The 16,503-nt window shown below is 46.5% G+C and overlaps 1 protein-coding gene across 2 annotated transcripts in view; it reads left to right on the top strand.

Moving 5' to 3' along the window:
• si:dkey-16l2.16 (ras-related protein Rab-35) overlaps window positions 1-14,252 on the top strand; it is a 31,905-nt gene extending 17,653 nt beyond the window's left edge. For both annotated transcript variants that reach the window (XM_028814918.2, XM_051934547.1), the window contains exons 3-7: window positions 5,559-5,609; window positions 5,710-5,833; window positions 8,536-8,660; window positions 12,733-12,857; window positions 13,128-14,252. In XM_028814918.2, the coding sequence (XP_028670751.1) occupies window positions 5,559-5,609; window positions 5,710-5,833; window positions 8,536-8,660; window positions 12,733-12,857; window positions 13,128-13,256 (554 nt within the window). In that variant the 3' untranslated portion in view covers window positions 13,257-14,252. The remainder of the gene's footprint in view (window positions 1-5,558; window positions 5,610-5,709; window positions 5,834-8,535; window positions 8,661-12,732; window positions 12,858-13,127) is intronic.
• Window positions 14,253-16,503: the final 2,251 nt, after the last annotated feature.

Raw genomic sequence — 16,503 nt, 5'->3', positions numbered from 1 at the left:
AGAGGAGACCTGAGTGAAGTGTTTAAAATTATGAAGGGAATCAGTCCAGAGGATCGAGACGGTGACTTTAAAATGAGTTCACACAGTTGGAAACTTAATGGTACATTTTGCACAAACATTAGGAAGTTTTTCTTTACACAAAGAACAATAGACACTTGGAATAAGTGACCAAGTAGTGTGGTGGACAGTAAGACTTTAGGGACTTTCAGAACTCAACTTGATGTTTTTTTGGAAGAAATAAGTGGATAGGACTGGTGAACATTGTTGGGCTGAATGGCCTGTTCTCGTCCAGATTGTTTTAATGTTCTTATGTTCGATCTTGAGTTATCCATATTTACATGTCTTTGTTTTGCTGTTGAACAAAAGGAAAAAAAAAAGAACTCAATTCCTGCTTATTCTGCAAAGACATTTCAAAATGGCTAGGACAAAATTATTGGTGCCCTTTAGAAGTTCAAAGAAGTAAACGCCTTGTAGTGGTCCTTCGTGCAGACTCCAGCAGTGTCGTCTAATGGAGCTGGTGTAGTGCTGTGTCAGCGTGCATTAGCAAAGGGGAAAGAAGGCTACAGACACGACGTTTCGGCTGTAGGGTCTTCGTCAGGTGCGTAGCTGAAAAGGAAGGAGACAAGGTGAGAGTTGATAACAAAAAAAAAAAAAACCTACCATTAGAGGAGATGAAGGAAGAGTTAAAAAAAACTTTGTCATTAAAACCTGGAGAGAAATGTGTAATCCCTGATTGAGAATGTGCCGAACTTCTCCTTTTCTTTGAAAAGGGTCTTTGAAGCCCTGAGGGAGAACACAAACGGAGACTTTAGTGTGGCTGTGGTCAAGGGTCGTGAAGTGTTTTGCGATAGGCTTTGTAAGGTCTTTAATTTTAACGGCTCGGACATGTTCCCTGAAATGGTTTGCTAGCCGTCTTCCTATTTTTCCGACGTACACCTGAAGTCAGAAGTATCCATCCACATTTAAATTCACTTTATAAGCTCTTAGACGTTATACTAATGAAGTGTAACTTTGACATGTTGTTTAAGACGTCTGCTTCGTGCAGGGCAAAGGTAATGTTTTCCAACAATGTTCACTGAGTATTTCACTTTGACAGTAGTGAGACCAGCTATGTTATATGGGTTGGAGACGGTGGCACAGGAGACAGAGCTGGAGGTAGCAGAGTTAAAGATGCTAAGATTTGCATTGGGTGTGAGGAGGACGGACAGGATTAGAAATGAGGACATTAGAGGGTCGGCTCAAGTTGGATGGTTGGGAGACAGTCAGAAAGGCGAGATTGCGTTGGTTTGGACATGTGCAGAGGAGAGATGCTGGGTATATTGGGAGAAGGGTGCTAAGGATAGAGCTGCCAGGGAAGAGGAAAAGGGGAAGGCCTAAGAGAAGGTTTATGGATGTGGTGAGAGAGGACATGCAGGTGACGGGTGTGACAGAACAAGATGCAGAGGACAGAAAGATATGGAAGAAGATGATCCGCCGTAGCAACCCCTAACGGGAGCAGCCGAAAGAAGAAGATTGACCATATCACAATTCCAGAGAGTCACAAGTTTACATACATTTTAACTGTGCCTTTAAACAGCTTGGAACATTCCGGAAAGTGATGTCAAGCCATTAGGAAATTAGACAATTAGCTTCTGATAGCCAGTTAGCCTAATCGGATTCAACATGTTGATGTGTCTTAAGGCCGACCATCAAACTCACTGTTTCTTTGCTTGGCAGAATGGGAAAATCAAAAGATATCAGCTAAGACCTCAGAAAAAATAAAAATGGCAGACCTCCACAAGTCTGGTTCATCCTTGGGAACAACTTTTAAATGCCTGAAGGTGTCACATTCATCTGTACAAACAATAATACGTAAGTATAAACACCGTGGGACCACCCAGCCATCACACCACTCAGGAAGGAGACGCATTCTGTCTCCTAGAGAAGAACAGACTTTGGCACAAAAAGTGCCAATCAATCCCAGAACAACAGCAGAAGACCTTGTGAAGATGCTGGAGGACACAGGTAGACAAGTTTTGATATCCACAGTAAAATGAGTCTGACATCAGCAAAACCTGAAAGGCTGCACAGCAAGGAAGAAGTCACCGCTCCAAAGCCGCCATAAAAAAAGCCAGACTGCAGTTTGCAGTGGCACATGGGAACAAAGATCTGACCTTCTGGAGAAATGTCCTCTGGTCTTATGAATCCAAGAGGGAAATGTTTGGCCGTAATGACCATTGTTATGTTTGGAGGAAAAAGGGTGAGGCTTGCCAGCCAAAGACCACCACCTTAACCATCAAGCATGGGGTTGGGGCTGCAGGAGGGACTGGTGCTCTTCACAAAACAGATGGCATCATGAGGCAGGAAAATGGTGGAGATACACAGCAACAACATCATCTCAAGAGCTCAGCAAGAATATTGAAGCTCAGTCCCAAATGGGTCTTCCAAATGGACAAGGACCCCAACGGTGTGACAAAATGGTTTAAAGACAACAAGGGCAGGGCACTGGAGTGGCCATCACAAAGCTCTCATCCCAATCCGATTGAAAATTTGTGGGCAGAAGTGAAAAATTGCGTGTGAGCAAGGAGGCCGACGAACCTGTCCCAATTACAGCAGTTCCGACTGAAGTAGTGGGCCAGAATTCCAGCAACATATTGTCAGACGCTTGTGGAAGGCGACCCAAAACGTGTGGCTCAAGTTAAACAACTTAAAGGCAATGCGACCAAACATGAACAAAGTGACGTACTGGAATTGTGATATGGTCAATAAAAAGTGACATACTCTTTGAACATTGCTGGAAAAATGTCTTTTGCCCTGCATAGGGTAGACGTCTTAAGTGATACGCCAAATTTATAGTTTGCTGGTATAAAACGTGGAGGGTTATAAGGGTTATTAAATAATTTGCCCCAAACTTCTGTCTTCAACGGTAGATGGCTGGATGGTTCCTACAAGAAATGCAGTAGATGAGGTTTTTGGACTGGAAGAGGCCCGTTTGTTTAATATTGAACTGTCCAGAGGGACCAGATACAAGGGTGGTGTTGATGACACGTATGGAAGTGATAACATCAGTTCTGGTTACAGTTCAAAGTGCCTGGTGGGGGAACATGGCTGTCCTCCATGAAACGAACTGTGGATAAAAAGTTTGCTTGGCGTAGGTGGTTGGTGGAATCGAGATCAAGAGAAGGTTTGGAAAAATAAAAAAAGGCTCCTGTGGAGGGATCAGCCTTCAGAAATTGGGAAGTTTGATGTGCTGTTGAGGGAGAGAGAGTGTTGAGATGGAATGGGATGACCAGCAGAATGTGGGGTTTCCATTATCGGGGTTCCTCTTAAAATGGCCAATACGAGGTTGCTCTTGGATTGATTGACGGCGCTGTCCATAATACGAGAAGGGTATCCTCTATTGGTGAAGAAACTCCTTAATCTGAGTGCTTCATTGCAAAGCCAACCTCATTAGTGCAGAGTAACAGAAATGAGGTTGAGAGTTTTTAGTATGCCAGAAGAGGATGGAGGTGTAGAGAAGGTAACTGTGTGAGTAAGTTGGCTTGTAGTTGACAAAGGTGTGATGTCCTGGAAAGCTGGTAGGAAGACCGATCTCTAAAAATGGTAGAGTTGGGGTGGAAACATCAGCTGTAAACCAGAGGGAGATGGTGGGAAACTGGTAAGACTCGTGAATGAATTCTTGTGGTTGGCTTTAATGTCTTTAATGATTATCTCCGATTGGCTGAATGAGTGATTAGAAGTTCACTCAACTGTTTTGTGACACACTAAACCCCAGGGAGGAGATGGTAGAACAAAGAGTTGTCCAAGGAGGCCAGGCAAACGGCAACAATGGTAACAAGACCATCAACCTAGAGCTTGATATTTATTGTGAACGCTGCTGCCAGTATTACCCAGACATCTACCACTGTAGCTGACGTCCCTCCAGGTTGCCCCATCAGGAAGTATGGCTCAAGGTGTTTGAGAAAGACTGTTCAGATGGTGGAGGAAGAACCAAGGAAAACTTTAAAAACCACGTCCAGGCAGATCTTCTTCAAGCTCAAGTTGCACCATTTGGAGCTTTCTGGATGACCGTTGACTCCGTGTAAGAAAAACCCCACTTCAATGAGATATTCGGGGCATTGTAAGTCAGAAAGTTGCAAGTCAAGGGTTATCCAGCTGGATCATGAACCTAAGCAGACCTCTGAGGAGAGACCTAATATCTGACTGTCCTGAAGTGGCTGTCTAGGACTCCCGTTCCCATTAACCATCTGAGGTAGGAGTGACGGATGCATTCAAGGTGGAGGTGGGATTACATCAGGGATCGGCTCTGAGCCCTCATTTACAATGGTGATGGACAGGTTGACAGATGAGATTAGACAGGAGTCCCCGTGGACTGTGATGTTTGCTGATAACATTGTGATCTGTAGTGATAGTAGGGAGCAGGTTGATGAGACCCTGGAGAGGTGGAGATATGAGAGGAGAGGAATGAAGGTCAGTAGGAACAAGACAGAATACGTGTGTGAATGAGAGGGAGGTCAGTGGAATGGTGAGGATGAGGGGAGTAGAGCTGGTGAAGGTGGTTGAGTTTAAATACTTGGGATCAACAGTACAGAGTAACAGGGATTGTGGAAGAGAAGTGAAGAAGAGAGTGCAGGCAGGGTGGAATGGGTGGGGAAGAGTGTCAGGAGTGATGTGTGACAGACGGGTATCAGCAAGAGTGAAAGGGAAGGTCTACAGGACGGTAGTGAGACCAGCTATGTTATGTGGGCTGGAGATAGTGGCGCAGGAGACAGAGCTGGAGGTGGCAGAGTTAAAAGATGCTAAGATTTGCATTTGGTGTGACGAGGATGGACAGGATTAGAAATGAGGACATTAGACGGTCAGCTCAGGTTGGGGGACAAAGTCAGAGAGGTGAGATTGAGTTGGTTTGGACATGTGCAGAGGAGAGATGAGGGGTATATTGGGAGAAGGATGCTAAGGATAAAGCTGGAAAAGAGGAAGGCCTAAGAGAAGGTTTATGGATGTGGTGAGAGAGGACAAGATGCAGAGGACAGAAAGAGATGGAAGAAGATGATCCACTGGGGCAACTCCTATCGGGAGCAGCTGAAAGAAGAAGAAAGAGCTGAAAGTCTTGGTTGGCTGAAGGTGTCCATCAAACCTGAGAAGGCCAAAGAAGAGTTGGCCAAATGACCAGTCGAGTTCAGAAATCTGACGAAAGTTCTTCATGGCAGTTGTCATCTTCAAAGGCTGTGCTAAGAAATACTGGGTTAAGGGTACCAGTGTTTTTGTCTGTGCCATTTTCATTTGTTTAGTCATTTAAAATGTGTTTGGTCATAAATCAAAGGCAAAGATTCTGTTCTCTTAAATATGGTGTACAGAGTTGTGGACGTCAAATATTTTTGTGTCTGTTTTAGCTGAGTACCAATGTTTTCCGCCTTGTCTGGATTTCAGATTGCTTTACCAAGAGCTCTGGCAGTTGTGGCCGCTGTGATCCTCAAAAACAATCCCAAGCTTTTAATGGCAAACAGTTGGGGGCGCTCTGTCACGCCTTGAGCTCGAGAATAACCCACTCAAGGTTCTTGTTTTTCTTCCCTGTGCAGATGTCGGGAAGAGCAGTTTGCTGTTGCGGTTTGCGGACAACACCTTCTCAGGTATGAAGTTACGGGCTGCCAGCCCTTTCCTTGCGAAGTGGCCAACCTCGCATCCCAAGCTTTGGCCAGTCTGAACTGTACTGTTGCTTTCTGTCCACAGGAAGTTACATCACGACGATTGGTGTAGATTTCAAGATCCGCACCGTTGAGATTGATGGGGAGAAGGTGAAACTGCAGATCTGGGACACCGCTGGCCAGGAGAGGTTTCGCACGATTACATCCACGTGAGTAAGGCTGCTGTTGATGGCATTGGGAGAGGCACATCAGCCTCTGGGCTCACTTGCTGGGTGAGGGAATGCAATGGGGGCATCTTTTGAGGCAGTGGGACCTTCCGTTTTAACAGAAGCAACAAGAAGTGGATTGCGTATATAGTAAGAAGACTTGAAGCGGGGTGGCTTTGTGGTCCAACGTTGATTGCACTTTGTCACACATCTCTCTGTGGGTGCAGACAGTCCGTACTTGAGAGTGGTCCGGTAACAACTAGCATGAAATTGGTGCACAGGCAAAAAGGCGCTATAAAGTCACATGATAAAGTGGAACTCTTGAACCAACTAAGTGTATCGTTTAAAAATAATAATATAATATTGAGCGGACCTGGAAGTTAAATTGAGGGAAGTGCAAGTGTGGACGTCTGTGGCCTGCCATGCAGGTGTAGAAAAAGGGAAGGACACAGCTGTGACCGTGGGGTTTGGGGGGGTGTGGGACATGTGTGAAAAGGAGGTGGGTGGGCATGAGAGAAGGGAGTCTCTTCAGGCAGGCACAGCACAACATTTTGAAACCATTAAGAAGACCACAAAGTGTCTTCCTCCTCTTTCTGGGTTATTTTAAGGTGGCTTTACAAAAAAAGACGCAGAGCTGCTCGCTTGGTGCCCGACTGAGTCCTCCTTATTTTGTGCCCTCATATCGACGAGGCACTTTGTGAGGTTGAAGGCTGTTTTGCATGTCGTAGTTCTGTTTTTCAGAGTGAGGTAGACTTGCATGGTTTGCCATCTTTCTTTCTCACTGACATCTGTCCTATATTGTCCCCTCACTTTCTTCTCTTTTTCTCTGTCTAGTGTCACTTATTCTTCTATTTGTTTTTATATAGTGTGACAAAGGCGCTATACGAGCGCTCAGACAGACACGGGAGGCACACTAAATGTTTTATTTTTCTTTTTTCTTCGCCTGTGGGTAGCGCCTTCCCCGTTCCCACAGGCACAATAGCACAATCACAACAATTCTTCTCTTTCTCCTCCACTCCTCTCCAGCAAGCTTAGTCCCTCTCCTCCTCACTCTGGTTCTCGGAGTGGCGGCCGCTGGCTCCTTTTATAGCCCACCCGGAAGTGCTCCAGGTGTTTGTGGCCCCATTTCTGGCTGCACTTCCGGGTGTGGCAGAAAACATGGGCTCAGGAACCACTGCAACACCCCCTGGTGGTGGCCACGGACCCCAACAGGCTTGACTTCCAAAATCCCATGCCCGTGGCCCTGATGCAACCCGGGGCGGGGGGGGGGGGGGGGGGCTGCCATCTAGCGTTTCGGAGAGGTACTCTCCTGACCCCCTCGTCTGTAGCCTGAAGGGGCGTGACAATAGTATCTTACATACTGTATCATCTGTAAAGGTGCCATCTGTCTCACTGTCTGTCCGTTAGTGCCTTTCCTATGTATCTGTCTGTATGTAGAGTCTGGTTTATCATACAGCGCATTTTATACATCGCTCTCATTTTTTGCCACATTTATATTGTGGTGCTACCCCACACATTCCTCCCGTGGTTATAAATGGACCCCTGCATCTCACGTTAGTAGCACACTGAAGGGGTCACCAAGCTGAACCTCCTGCCATTGCTTCCCTCTGTACTGAAATGGAACTGTGCAGCTCAAGCTAGTGGCATGATGGAGTCATTGTCACCTGCTGGGCCAGACCACCGGACCTGTTCATCCCCATACACTTCTCTCATAGTCTAAAACAGGAGTGTCCAACGCCGGTCCTGGTGGGCCGCAGCGGCTGCAGGTTTTCATTCTCCCCCTTTTCCTAATCAGTTTTTACTGCTAATTAACTCCTTTACCATTCATTTCAATAGCCCTGTTGTTAAGGATTCAGTCCTCTGTATTGATTCGTTTCTTCATTAAATGGCAGCCAATCAGAAATGAGATGTGAGACGAGCCGATAGATGACCAGCTAAACTGGAATGTCAGACTCCAGCCAATTTCACTCCAACCGGTTTCTTAATGAGACGACAATTCTTGCTGTTCATTAAAGCCGTTATTGAATATCAGGACTTGTTGCTGCTCTCATTCTGTTGATTTTCTGTTTTTTTCTAAGACCACCGTCAAGATGTTTTGGTGACCTGAACAGACCAACATGACCGAGACCTTCACCTTTCTTTATTTTCGGGTGATGTGCTTGTTTTGTGTCTCATTATTGTTTGGCTACTCATTAAGGAAAAAAGAAATGGCTAAGGGGGTCCGAGTCACGTCAATTAAAACAGCAGCAAAAACGACTCACTAATTAAGAAGATGGTTAGAATGAAAACCTGCGGCCCACCAGGACCAGAGCTGGACACCCCTGGTCTAAAACCAAGCATTTTGGCTTAAGCCACCGGTGCAATGAAAGAGGTGTCACCTACTGTGCTGAACTGGCTGCCAGTGCGGCCAATAAACATCATTCCAGGTCTGTAACGGAGCTGTCCAGCTCAAGCCAGATATATGATTGAGGGGTCATTCAGTCTGGTGGTGGGTGACGCTAGCTAGTGTGAACTGCACAGGTCCGTTTAGAACAAAGGGTGAAGTGCCTGGGACCCCATTGCAGCTGGTTGGTCTATCCCAGTGGCTGGTGACTCCTCCATCGGATGGCGAGCTCGAGCTGTGAGGTCCTTTTAGCTGAGATTAGATGTTTATTGTCACACTGCATTGTGTCACCTTCATGCTTTTGCGTTTCCCACTTCGCCAGGTACTACAGAAACACGCATGGAGTGATCATCGTCTACGACGTCACCAACCCCGAGTCCTTTGTGAATGTCAAGCGCTGGCTGAATGAGATCGGACAGAACTGCGACAACGTCTGCAAAGTCCTCGGTGAGTGGGTCACGTATTGTCATTTCAGATTATGACCCATTGTTGGATTAAAAATTGTGATGTGTGTGAAAGTTTGCCGACAGATTGTCATTTAAGATTTGTTTTGCGCACACAGTATGTAGATAATCGCAATTTGCCTCTTCCTGAGTGGAGTAAATTCATTTGTGTGTTTATAAAAAGTAAACATCCACGCAGGGAAAACGATAAGCATGTTATGGAGAAAAGTGAAGGCGCAAAACTAACTGAGCCCCTGGCCTCATGACCGACATCAGCTGGACCAATGGCAGAGTGTTAGCAATGACTGAGCTGACCAATGAAGCAGCTTCTCGTTCCTCTTCGTTTTTTCACACTTCTGGGGTCGATGTGCCAAATCAACCATCTCCATTCAGCTCAGTCCTGCACCTTCTCCCCAGTCGGACCCTTTTCCTTCATATCTTCTTCTGCTTTTGCCTCCCTTGCTCTCTCTCCTCCCCAGGACTTCCATGTGCATCCCTCTTGGTCTCTCCTCATCACATGACCATACCACCTCAGCCACCTTCTGGTACCTTCTTAGGTTTCCCTCCTAGTTTTTTTGTTCCTCTGATGGTCTCATTTCTTACTTCACACAGCCATCTCCACCTTCTCCTTTCTGTCACATCCAACTTCTTTTCCTGCTGTGCTCCCTTTACTTGCCTGTATCTCGGCTCCATCCATTACTACTACATCATCTTTCGGCTGCTCCTGTTAGGTGTTGCCCCAGCGGATCATCTTCTTCCGTACCTTTCTGTCCTCTGCATCTTGTTCTGTTACACCCATCACCTACATGTCCTCTCTAACCACATCCATAAATCTTCTCTTAGGCCTTCCTCTTCCCTGTCAGCTCTATCCTTAGTACCCTTCTCTCATTATACCCAGCATCTCTCCTCTGCACATGTCCAAACCAACACTATCTCGCCTCTCTGACTTTGTCTCCCAACCTGCGCTGACCCTCTAATGTCCTCATCTCTAATTGTCCATCCTCGTCACACCCAATGCTAATCTTAGCATCTTTAACTCTGGCATCTCCAGCTCTGTCTCCTGTGCCACTGTTACCAACCCATATAACATAGCTGTTCTCACTACCATCCTGTAGACCTTCTCTTTCACTCTTGCTGATATCCGTCTGTCACAAATCACTCCTGACACTCTTCTCCACCCATTCCACCCTGCCTGCACTCTCTTTTTCACTTCTCTTCCACAATCCCCATTAGTCTGTACTGTTGATCCCAAGTATTTAAACTCAATCACCTTCGCCAACTCTACTCCCTACATCCTCACAATTCCACTGACCTCCCTCTCATTTACACACATGTATTCTGTCTTGGTGGTCCTACTGACCTTCATTCCTCTCATATCTCCACCTCTCCAGGGTCTCCTCAACCTGCTCCCTTCTCTCGCTACAGATCACAATGTCATCAGCTCCATCCATCACTGCTGGTCTTAAAAATCTTTCCATTAACCTTCACCTTATTTCTTTGATCACACAATACTCCTGATACTTTGGTCCAGTTGTTCCATCCACACCACACTCTGCACGTCAGTCTCTATCTTGGGCTACCACTGATCCATCCATATTTAAACTTCTCCACTCTTTTTCAGAGGCTCTTCCTGCAGGCTAACCTCTGAATCCTGATCAGCATTAAACCTCAAACATTCTGTCATAGTCGTCTTCCTATTTATCTTCAACCCTCTTATCTTCCACAGTCCTTCTCCATACTTCCAACTTCCTTACCACTTTCTCCCTTCTGGTCCTACACAACACAATGTCATTGTCATAAAGCAGCACTGGGGGGATTGGTCTTTTATTAGAACTATGGGGCTCTGCCCCCTCCTCGCTTCACTCGCCAATCCTTGGGCGGGTGGTATATGCTAGCCACTTCTCGGCTCTGCCGCTCGTGTATGGGGATGCGGATGTACAATTTAAACAGATTATTTTCATGTGAATTGTTACATATGCATAATAGAACTACTTTACATTACAGCGAGTAATTAACCATAGTAAAAAATAGTAAAACATAATAAATTGAAAGAAAATTATGTTTCACGTTGCGTTAGAGGTATTTGTTGTGTTATACGATTTTGTTCTGTTTGGCTTTGAAATTAACAGGCAAATACTTTTTAAACTTTTACTGTAAAACTTCAGTAAAAACAATATTTGAAATTAACTTTTCGTCAATATCGTTTTGAATTTTGATTCCGTGTTTGGACTTCCATCGTGACAATGCAACGTATAACTGCCCGTGAGTGAATATCGTTTCTTTCTCTCTAATAAATAAACCGACTTTTCGAATGTTTGCCCTTGTGATTTGTTAATTGTCTTTACAGTTTCTCGTTAGAATAGCTTTGGCAAACGTTTTAATACGAATGGCATATCAAGGTCTCCTTTGGTGTCTAATGTTAAGATGTACCACATTACCTTTCTTGTCGCCTGTTAAAACTTTACATGTCAGAATTGTTTGACCAATTTTCAATACAACTATTGCACAGCCCATCACTCAGACATAAATTACACAATAACATTACGATACGTCCTTCTTTCAACAGTAATTCGGCCGCTGGAAGACCAGATGGTGTTAACGGTTGTAGATATTCTTCATGATATTGTAAGTTGATGTTTTCATCTTCTGCACCATCACCACCAACTGTTTCAGCGTAGTCTATTGATACGCATTTAATCAATTTGGTGTGTAACTGATAGTCAATTTTCGCGTTAATTTGTTTGACTTAATCGTTTTTCGGTGGTAGGATTGTCCGTGTACTTTTCTGTTGATAACCCTTCGGGATTAAATCTTAATACATAATTTGCCAGTCTCCTCACTCACTCACGTCTGTCCGAAGCCGAATGCGCAGTCGCCTTCTGCACATGTCCGAAAAACCTTACGAGACCGACATCGCGGCAGTCGGCGGATTTACGGCTGCGAAAATTCAAAGAGAAAGGCGACTTCGATTAAAGCTCTAGAGGCCTGAAAGGCGATTTCGACTACAGCTCCAGGCCTAATTACGCATTCTGATTCAATTACGCATTCATTCAATACACCCATATCAGGTTTGTGGTGCTTATACTTATTATATATTATACTATTCCACTTGTGCCCGTTTCATCTTACGTTGTCAAAATGGGCTCTTTGTCTAGTTCTTCAATAAGAGTTGAACATAATATGTCTTCTTTTATTGGGAAGTTAGTGAGGAAAACGTAAAAATTTATAAGAGCTGAGAGTGCAGGAAGTGTATCTTGACAAAAGCATTCACACCAGTGAGAGGTGAGAGGACCGTGGGTGTGGTTTGAGAGGGGGTGGGGCTTGAAAAAATCTCTTGGCCATAGTCTCGTCTCATCTCAAGATTTTCCTTTATAATAGAGAGATAATCTGGACGACAACAGGCCATTCAGCCCGCCAACGCTTGCCAGTCTTGTGCCCATAATTCGTCCATAAATAACATGAAGTCGAGTTATTGAAAGTCCCTCCTGTCCACCACACTGCTTGGTCACCCATTCCAAGTGTCTGTGCTTCTCTGTGTGAAGGACAAACTTCCTAATGTCTGTGTGGTGTTCAGCCTTCCCTCAAATGTACCCTCGATCTCACGACTCAACACCTCCATAACCAGTTCAAAGAGGGAGAAGACTTCAGGAAGATCCATGGTGCAGACCTCCTTGAACTGGAAACTCGAAAATCCACACCCCCCACCAGCTGCCCGCCCGATACATAACATACAGAAATGGTGGAAGGGGCAAACAGAAAGAAGGGACAGGAGGCTCTTCATAGGAGTGGATGGTCATCTGTCTGGCAGGGAGGCATTTCTGGAAGACTCCATAAATCTGCATTTTGGCAAACCATATACAAGTGGGGGGACAAACGCAGCCCTGCCAACAAGTGGGCATCCTACTGAAATTTCACCCCGGGCCTCAAGCAGATAAAGCCACTGGTGTCACCTTGCAGGGCTCTCCATCTTTCTAGCGCACTCATTAACCACTCCGGCCCCCCATACTGTGATGGTCTTGCTGTTTATGTGTTTTTTTTTGTTTTTTTTAATCCCTACTCTGTTTGTCTTCCTCCAGTGGGAAACAAGAACGACAACCCATCCAAAAAGCAGGTGGAGACGCAGGATGCCCGGCGCTTCAGTGACTCCATGGGGGTTCCATTCTTCGAAACCAGCGCCAAAGAGAACATCAATGTGGAAGAGGTGAGGGGCTCTATGGGGTGGGGGGGATTTTCTATGAACGGATAGTGAGGTGCGACAGGTGAAAGTCACGACTCCTAACTAAGCAGTCCCACCACTAGACGCCCCTCTTCGGGTATCGGCCCAGCATGATGGGTGCCGGCTGCCGTATTTGTCCAGTAAGTGTTGGTTTCATCTTGTGCCATGTGCTGATGGGGGTGGGGAGCCATTCCACATTCTCCTGTTCACCCATCAGTCGTGCCGTTTTAACTGTCCTCCCAAATCTCTTCCCAGATGTTCATGGCTATCACGCACATGGTGCTGCGGGCCAAGAAGGCGTCTCAAGCCCGGCTGGTGCAGCACGGCGATCTGGTGAAGATCAACGGCAAGCAGCCCAAGAAGAAGGTGAAGCGATGCTGCTGAAAGAAAAAGCAGTGGGGACGAGGGAGTTGGGGGGGAGAATGAGCACGGAGAGAGAGAGCGCAAGAGCGAGCGAGCACGTGAGAAGGCAAGGCGACGTTGAACTGCCCCCTGCTGGCTGGCGCCTCTGTGACCACCACCATCACGAGCCACCACAACTGGGCAGCGGGGATGAGCCTGGCAAGTGAGGGGACTGATTTGAAGGAACCACTTTTTATCTCGTCGTCGTCTTTTTGTTTTTGGATTCTACCAAAGCCACTTCAGACTTTTTAAGGGGATGGGGTAGGTTGGATTATGGTGGGGGGGGGGGTGTGGGGGGGGCCACCCTGTATGTGCTGCTCATTTTGGGATGGACTGGATTTGATTTTAGGGTTGTTGCTGTTGCCACTGCTGCGATGGCCCACCAGCCTGCCCCCCCCAGTCAGCCTAGGAGTTTGGGGGGGGGGGGGGGGTTTGGTGTGCCCACTCTAATAAGCCTTCAGCTCACTCACTTACTAGCATATTGCTGTGACCTTTGAGCCTAAGCAGTTGCTTTATTTTAATATTTGATGTATGCCCTTACTGGATTGGGGGGGGGGGTCACCCCCCCCTTGATACACTACAGCGTTATAGGCATTAGCCCAGTGGAGAGCAAGCCAGTCTGGACACCTCCATTGAGGGTTATTGTTTGACACGGGTTCAAATGGTGAATGGCGCCCGCTTCTCCTCTGCCCCACTCGCTTCCTGTTCAATTGCACTGTAGTTAGACACACCAGCACGTTCACCATGGACACTGTGGCGGCCGGCCGGGCGGTCAGTGGCCAAGCCCGCCATGACAAGAAAATCAAAATCAACCTGCACTGTGACGCCGAGGGGGGGGGCGGGGGTGTGACTGTTTAGTTCACTGCTGCATTGTGGGAATGTACTGGCATTTCAATTAGATGCTAACTAACACTTTTTTTGTTTAACGATGTAACTGGAAAGAAAACCAATTTAATAAAGAAATGAGTGAAAAATGAATCTGGGGGGCTCGCCCACCTCACTGGCACCCCTGTTTGGTAAGCTTTGCTCTGTGTAGCGCCTTTCATCCCAGACAGCTGCCGTTAGTGTGGCCTGGTAATTCGCTGGCATTTGGGGGGTTTAATGCACCTTTAAAGCTTGTCAAGGTTTTATTTTTTGGGGGGTGGGGGGGGGGGGGGGGGGGGGGGGAGGGGGGGCGTGGGAGATGATTTGGGCCACGTCACATTTATTTTACATAATCTTGGCGAGTTCGGAGGCAGTCGGCGGCGCTGCGCTCACCGTGAGGGCCGCTCGTGTAGTCTGACGTACCCAGCGACTTGCGCTTCTCAATTCTGTCTTTTAGTCGCAGGGTGAGGTGGCCATAAGTTTTCAGATTGGCCCCAGTGTTGGTTTTCACAAAGTCTGCTGCTTCAGTGTTTTTAGATCTTCGTGTCAGATGTTTCTGTGGGACACTGAAGTAGAATGACAAGCAGTTCAGACGTTTCAAAGGCTTTTATGGACAACGACATGAAGTTTAGTGTTGGCCCTTCTTTCTTTTTCAAGACCTCTGCAGTTCACCCTGGCAGGCTGTCCATCAACTTCTGGGCCCAATCTTGACTGATGGCAGCTGCTCTTCTTCTTCTTCTTTCGGCTGCTCCCATTTGGGGTCACCACTGTGGATCATCTTCTTCCATATCTTCCTGTCCTCGTCATCTTGCTCTGTTACATCCATCACCTGCATGTCCTCTCTCACCACATCCATGAACCTCCTCTTAGGCCTTCCTCTTCTCCTCTACCCTTCTCCCATTATACCCCTCATCTCTCCTCTGCACATGTCCAAACCAACACAATCTCGCCTCTCTGACTTTGTCTTCTAACCTGAGCTCACCCTCTAATGTCCTCATTTCTAATCCTGTCCACCCTCGTCACACCCAATGTAAATCTTAGCATCTTTATCTCTGCCACCTCCAGCTCTGTCTCCTGTGCCACCTTCTCCAGCCCATATAACACAGCTGGTCTCCCTATCGCCCTGTAGACCTTCCCTGTCACTCTTGCTGACACTCGTCTGTCACAAATCACTCCTGACACTCTTTTGCACCTCTCTTCCACAAACCCCCATGCTCATTCTTGCATAATCACAATTGGTGGGTTTTTGTTTGTCTACCCGCCATCTTGAGGATTGACCACAAGCTCTTAATGGGATTAAAGTTCTGAGGAGTGTCCTGGCCATGAACCCTGAATTTCGATGTTTTGTTCCCCGAGCCACTTTGGACTTTCTGGCATTGCTTTGGAGTGGTTTGAGTCCTATCTTACAGACAGGACTGGGTATGTGGCCTTGGGGAGATGCTAAATCTCATACCCACACTGTCACCTGTGAGGTCCCACAAGGATCAGTCCTTGGGCCGACCCTCTTTTAATATCTATATACTACCCCTGGGTCACATCATCGGCAGGCATGGAGCTTCATTCCATTGCTATGCCGATGATTCGCAGCTCTATGTGAGACTGGATTCGACTTCTCTTACACCTCCATACAACGTTTTCCTCCTGCTTGGATGAGATTGAGGCCTGGATGTCCAAGAACTTCCTCAAGCTGAACAGCACCAAAACTGAAGCTCTCTTAATTGGCACCCCCTATCAACTTCGTTCCTCTGTAAATTCTATTTCCTTTTCTGACCGTACCATTACCTTGTCCCCTTCTGTTACAAATCTGGCTGTCAAGTTAGACTCCCATCTGTCATTTGATACACATGTCCATCACCTTTGTAAAATTGCATTCCTTCATCTCTGAAACATAGCCATACTCCGTCCCTTACCTCTCCCTCTGTGATGCTGAAAAGCTGCGGTTCATGCCTTTGACTCGTCCAGACTGGACTATTGTAATGCACTCCTCATCGGGATATCTAACAAGAGCCTTCAAAAACTCTTAACAAATTCAAAATAGTGCTGTAAGAATACTGACGAGGGTGCAGAAATATGAACATCTCTCACCAATCCTTCGGTCACTTCATTGGCTCCCTGTCCATCTCCGTATCGAATACAAACTGTTTACTCACCAGTGTATTCATGGAAATGCTCCACGATACCTTAAAGAACTCCTTATATTACAATCCACTACCAGAAACACCCACCGCCTCGCCCCCCTGTGACCAAACTTCATACAATGGGTGACCAAGCCTTTACTGCCGCTGCTCCACGGCTCTGGAATGTTCTACCAGAGAGCCTGAGAACACAGCAGATTGTAAAAAACACCTAAAGACTTTTCTACTTA

This window comes from Erpetoichthys calabaricus, chromosome 12, assembly GCF_900747795.2.
Source record: "Erpetoichthys calabaricus chromosome 12, fErpCal1.3, whole genome shotgun sequence".
NCBI classification, from domain to species: Eukaryota; Metazoa; Chordata; class Cladistia; order Polypteriformes; family Polypteridae; genus Erpetoichthys; species Erpetoichthys calabaricus.
The sequence above is the reverse complement of the archived record's forward strand: the minus strand, read 5'-3'. Positions and strand labels throughout refer to the sequence as shown.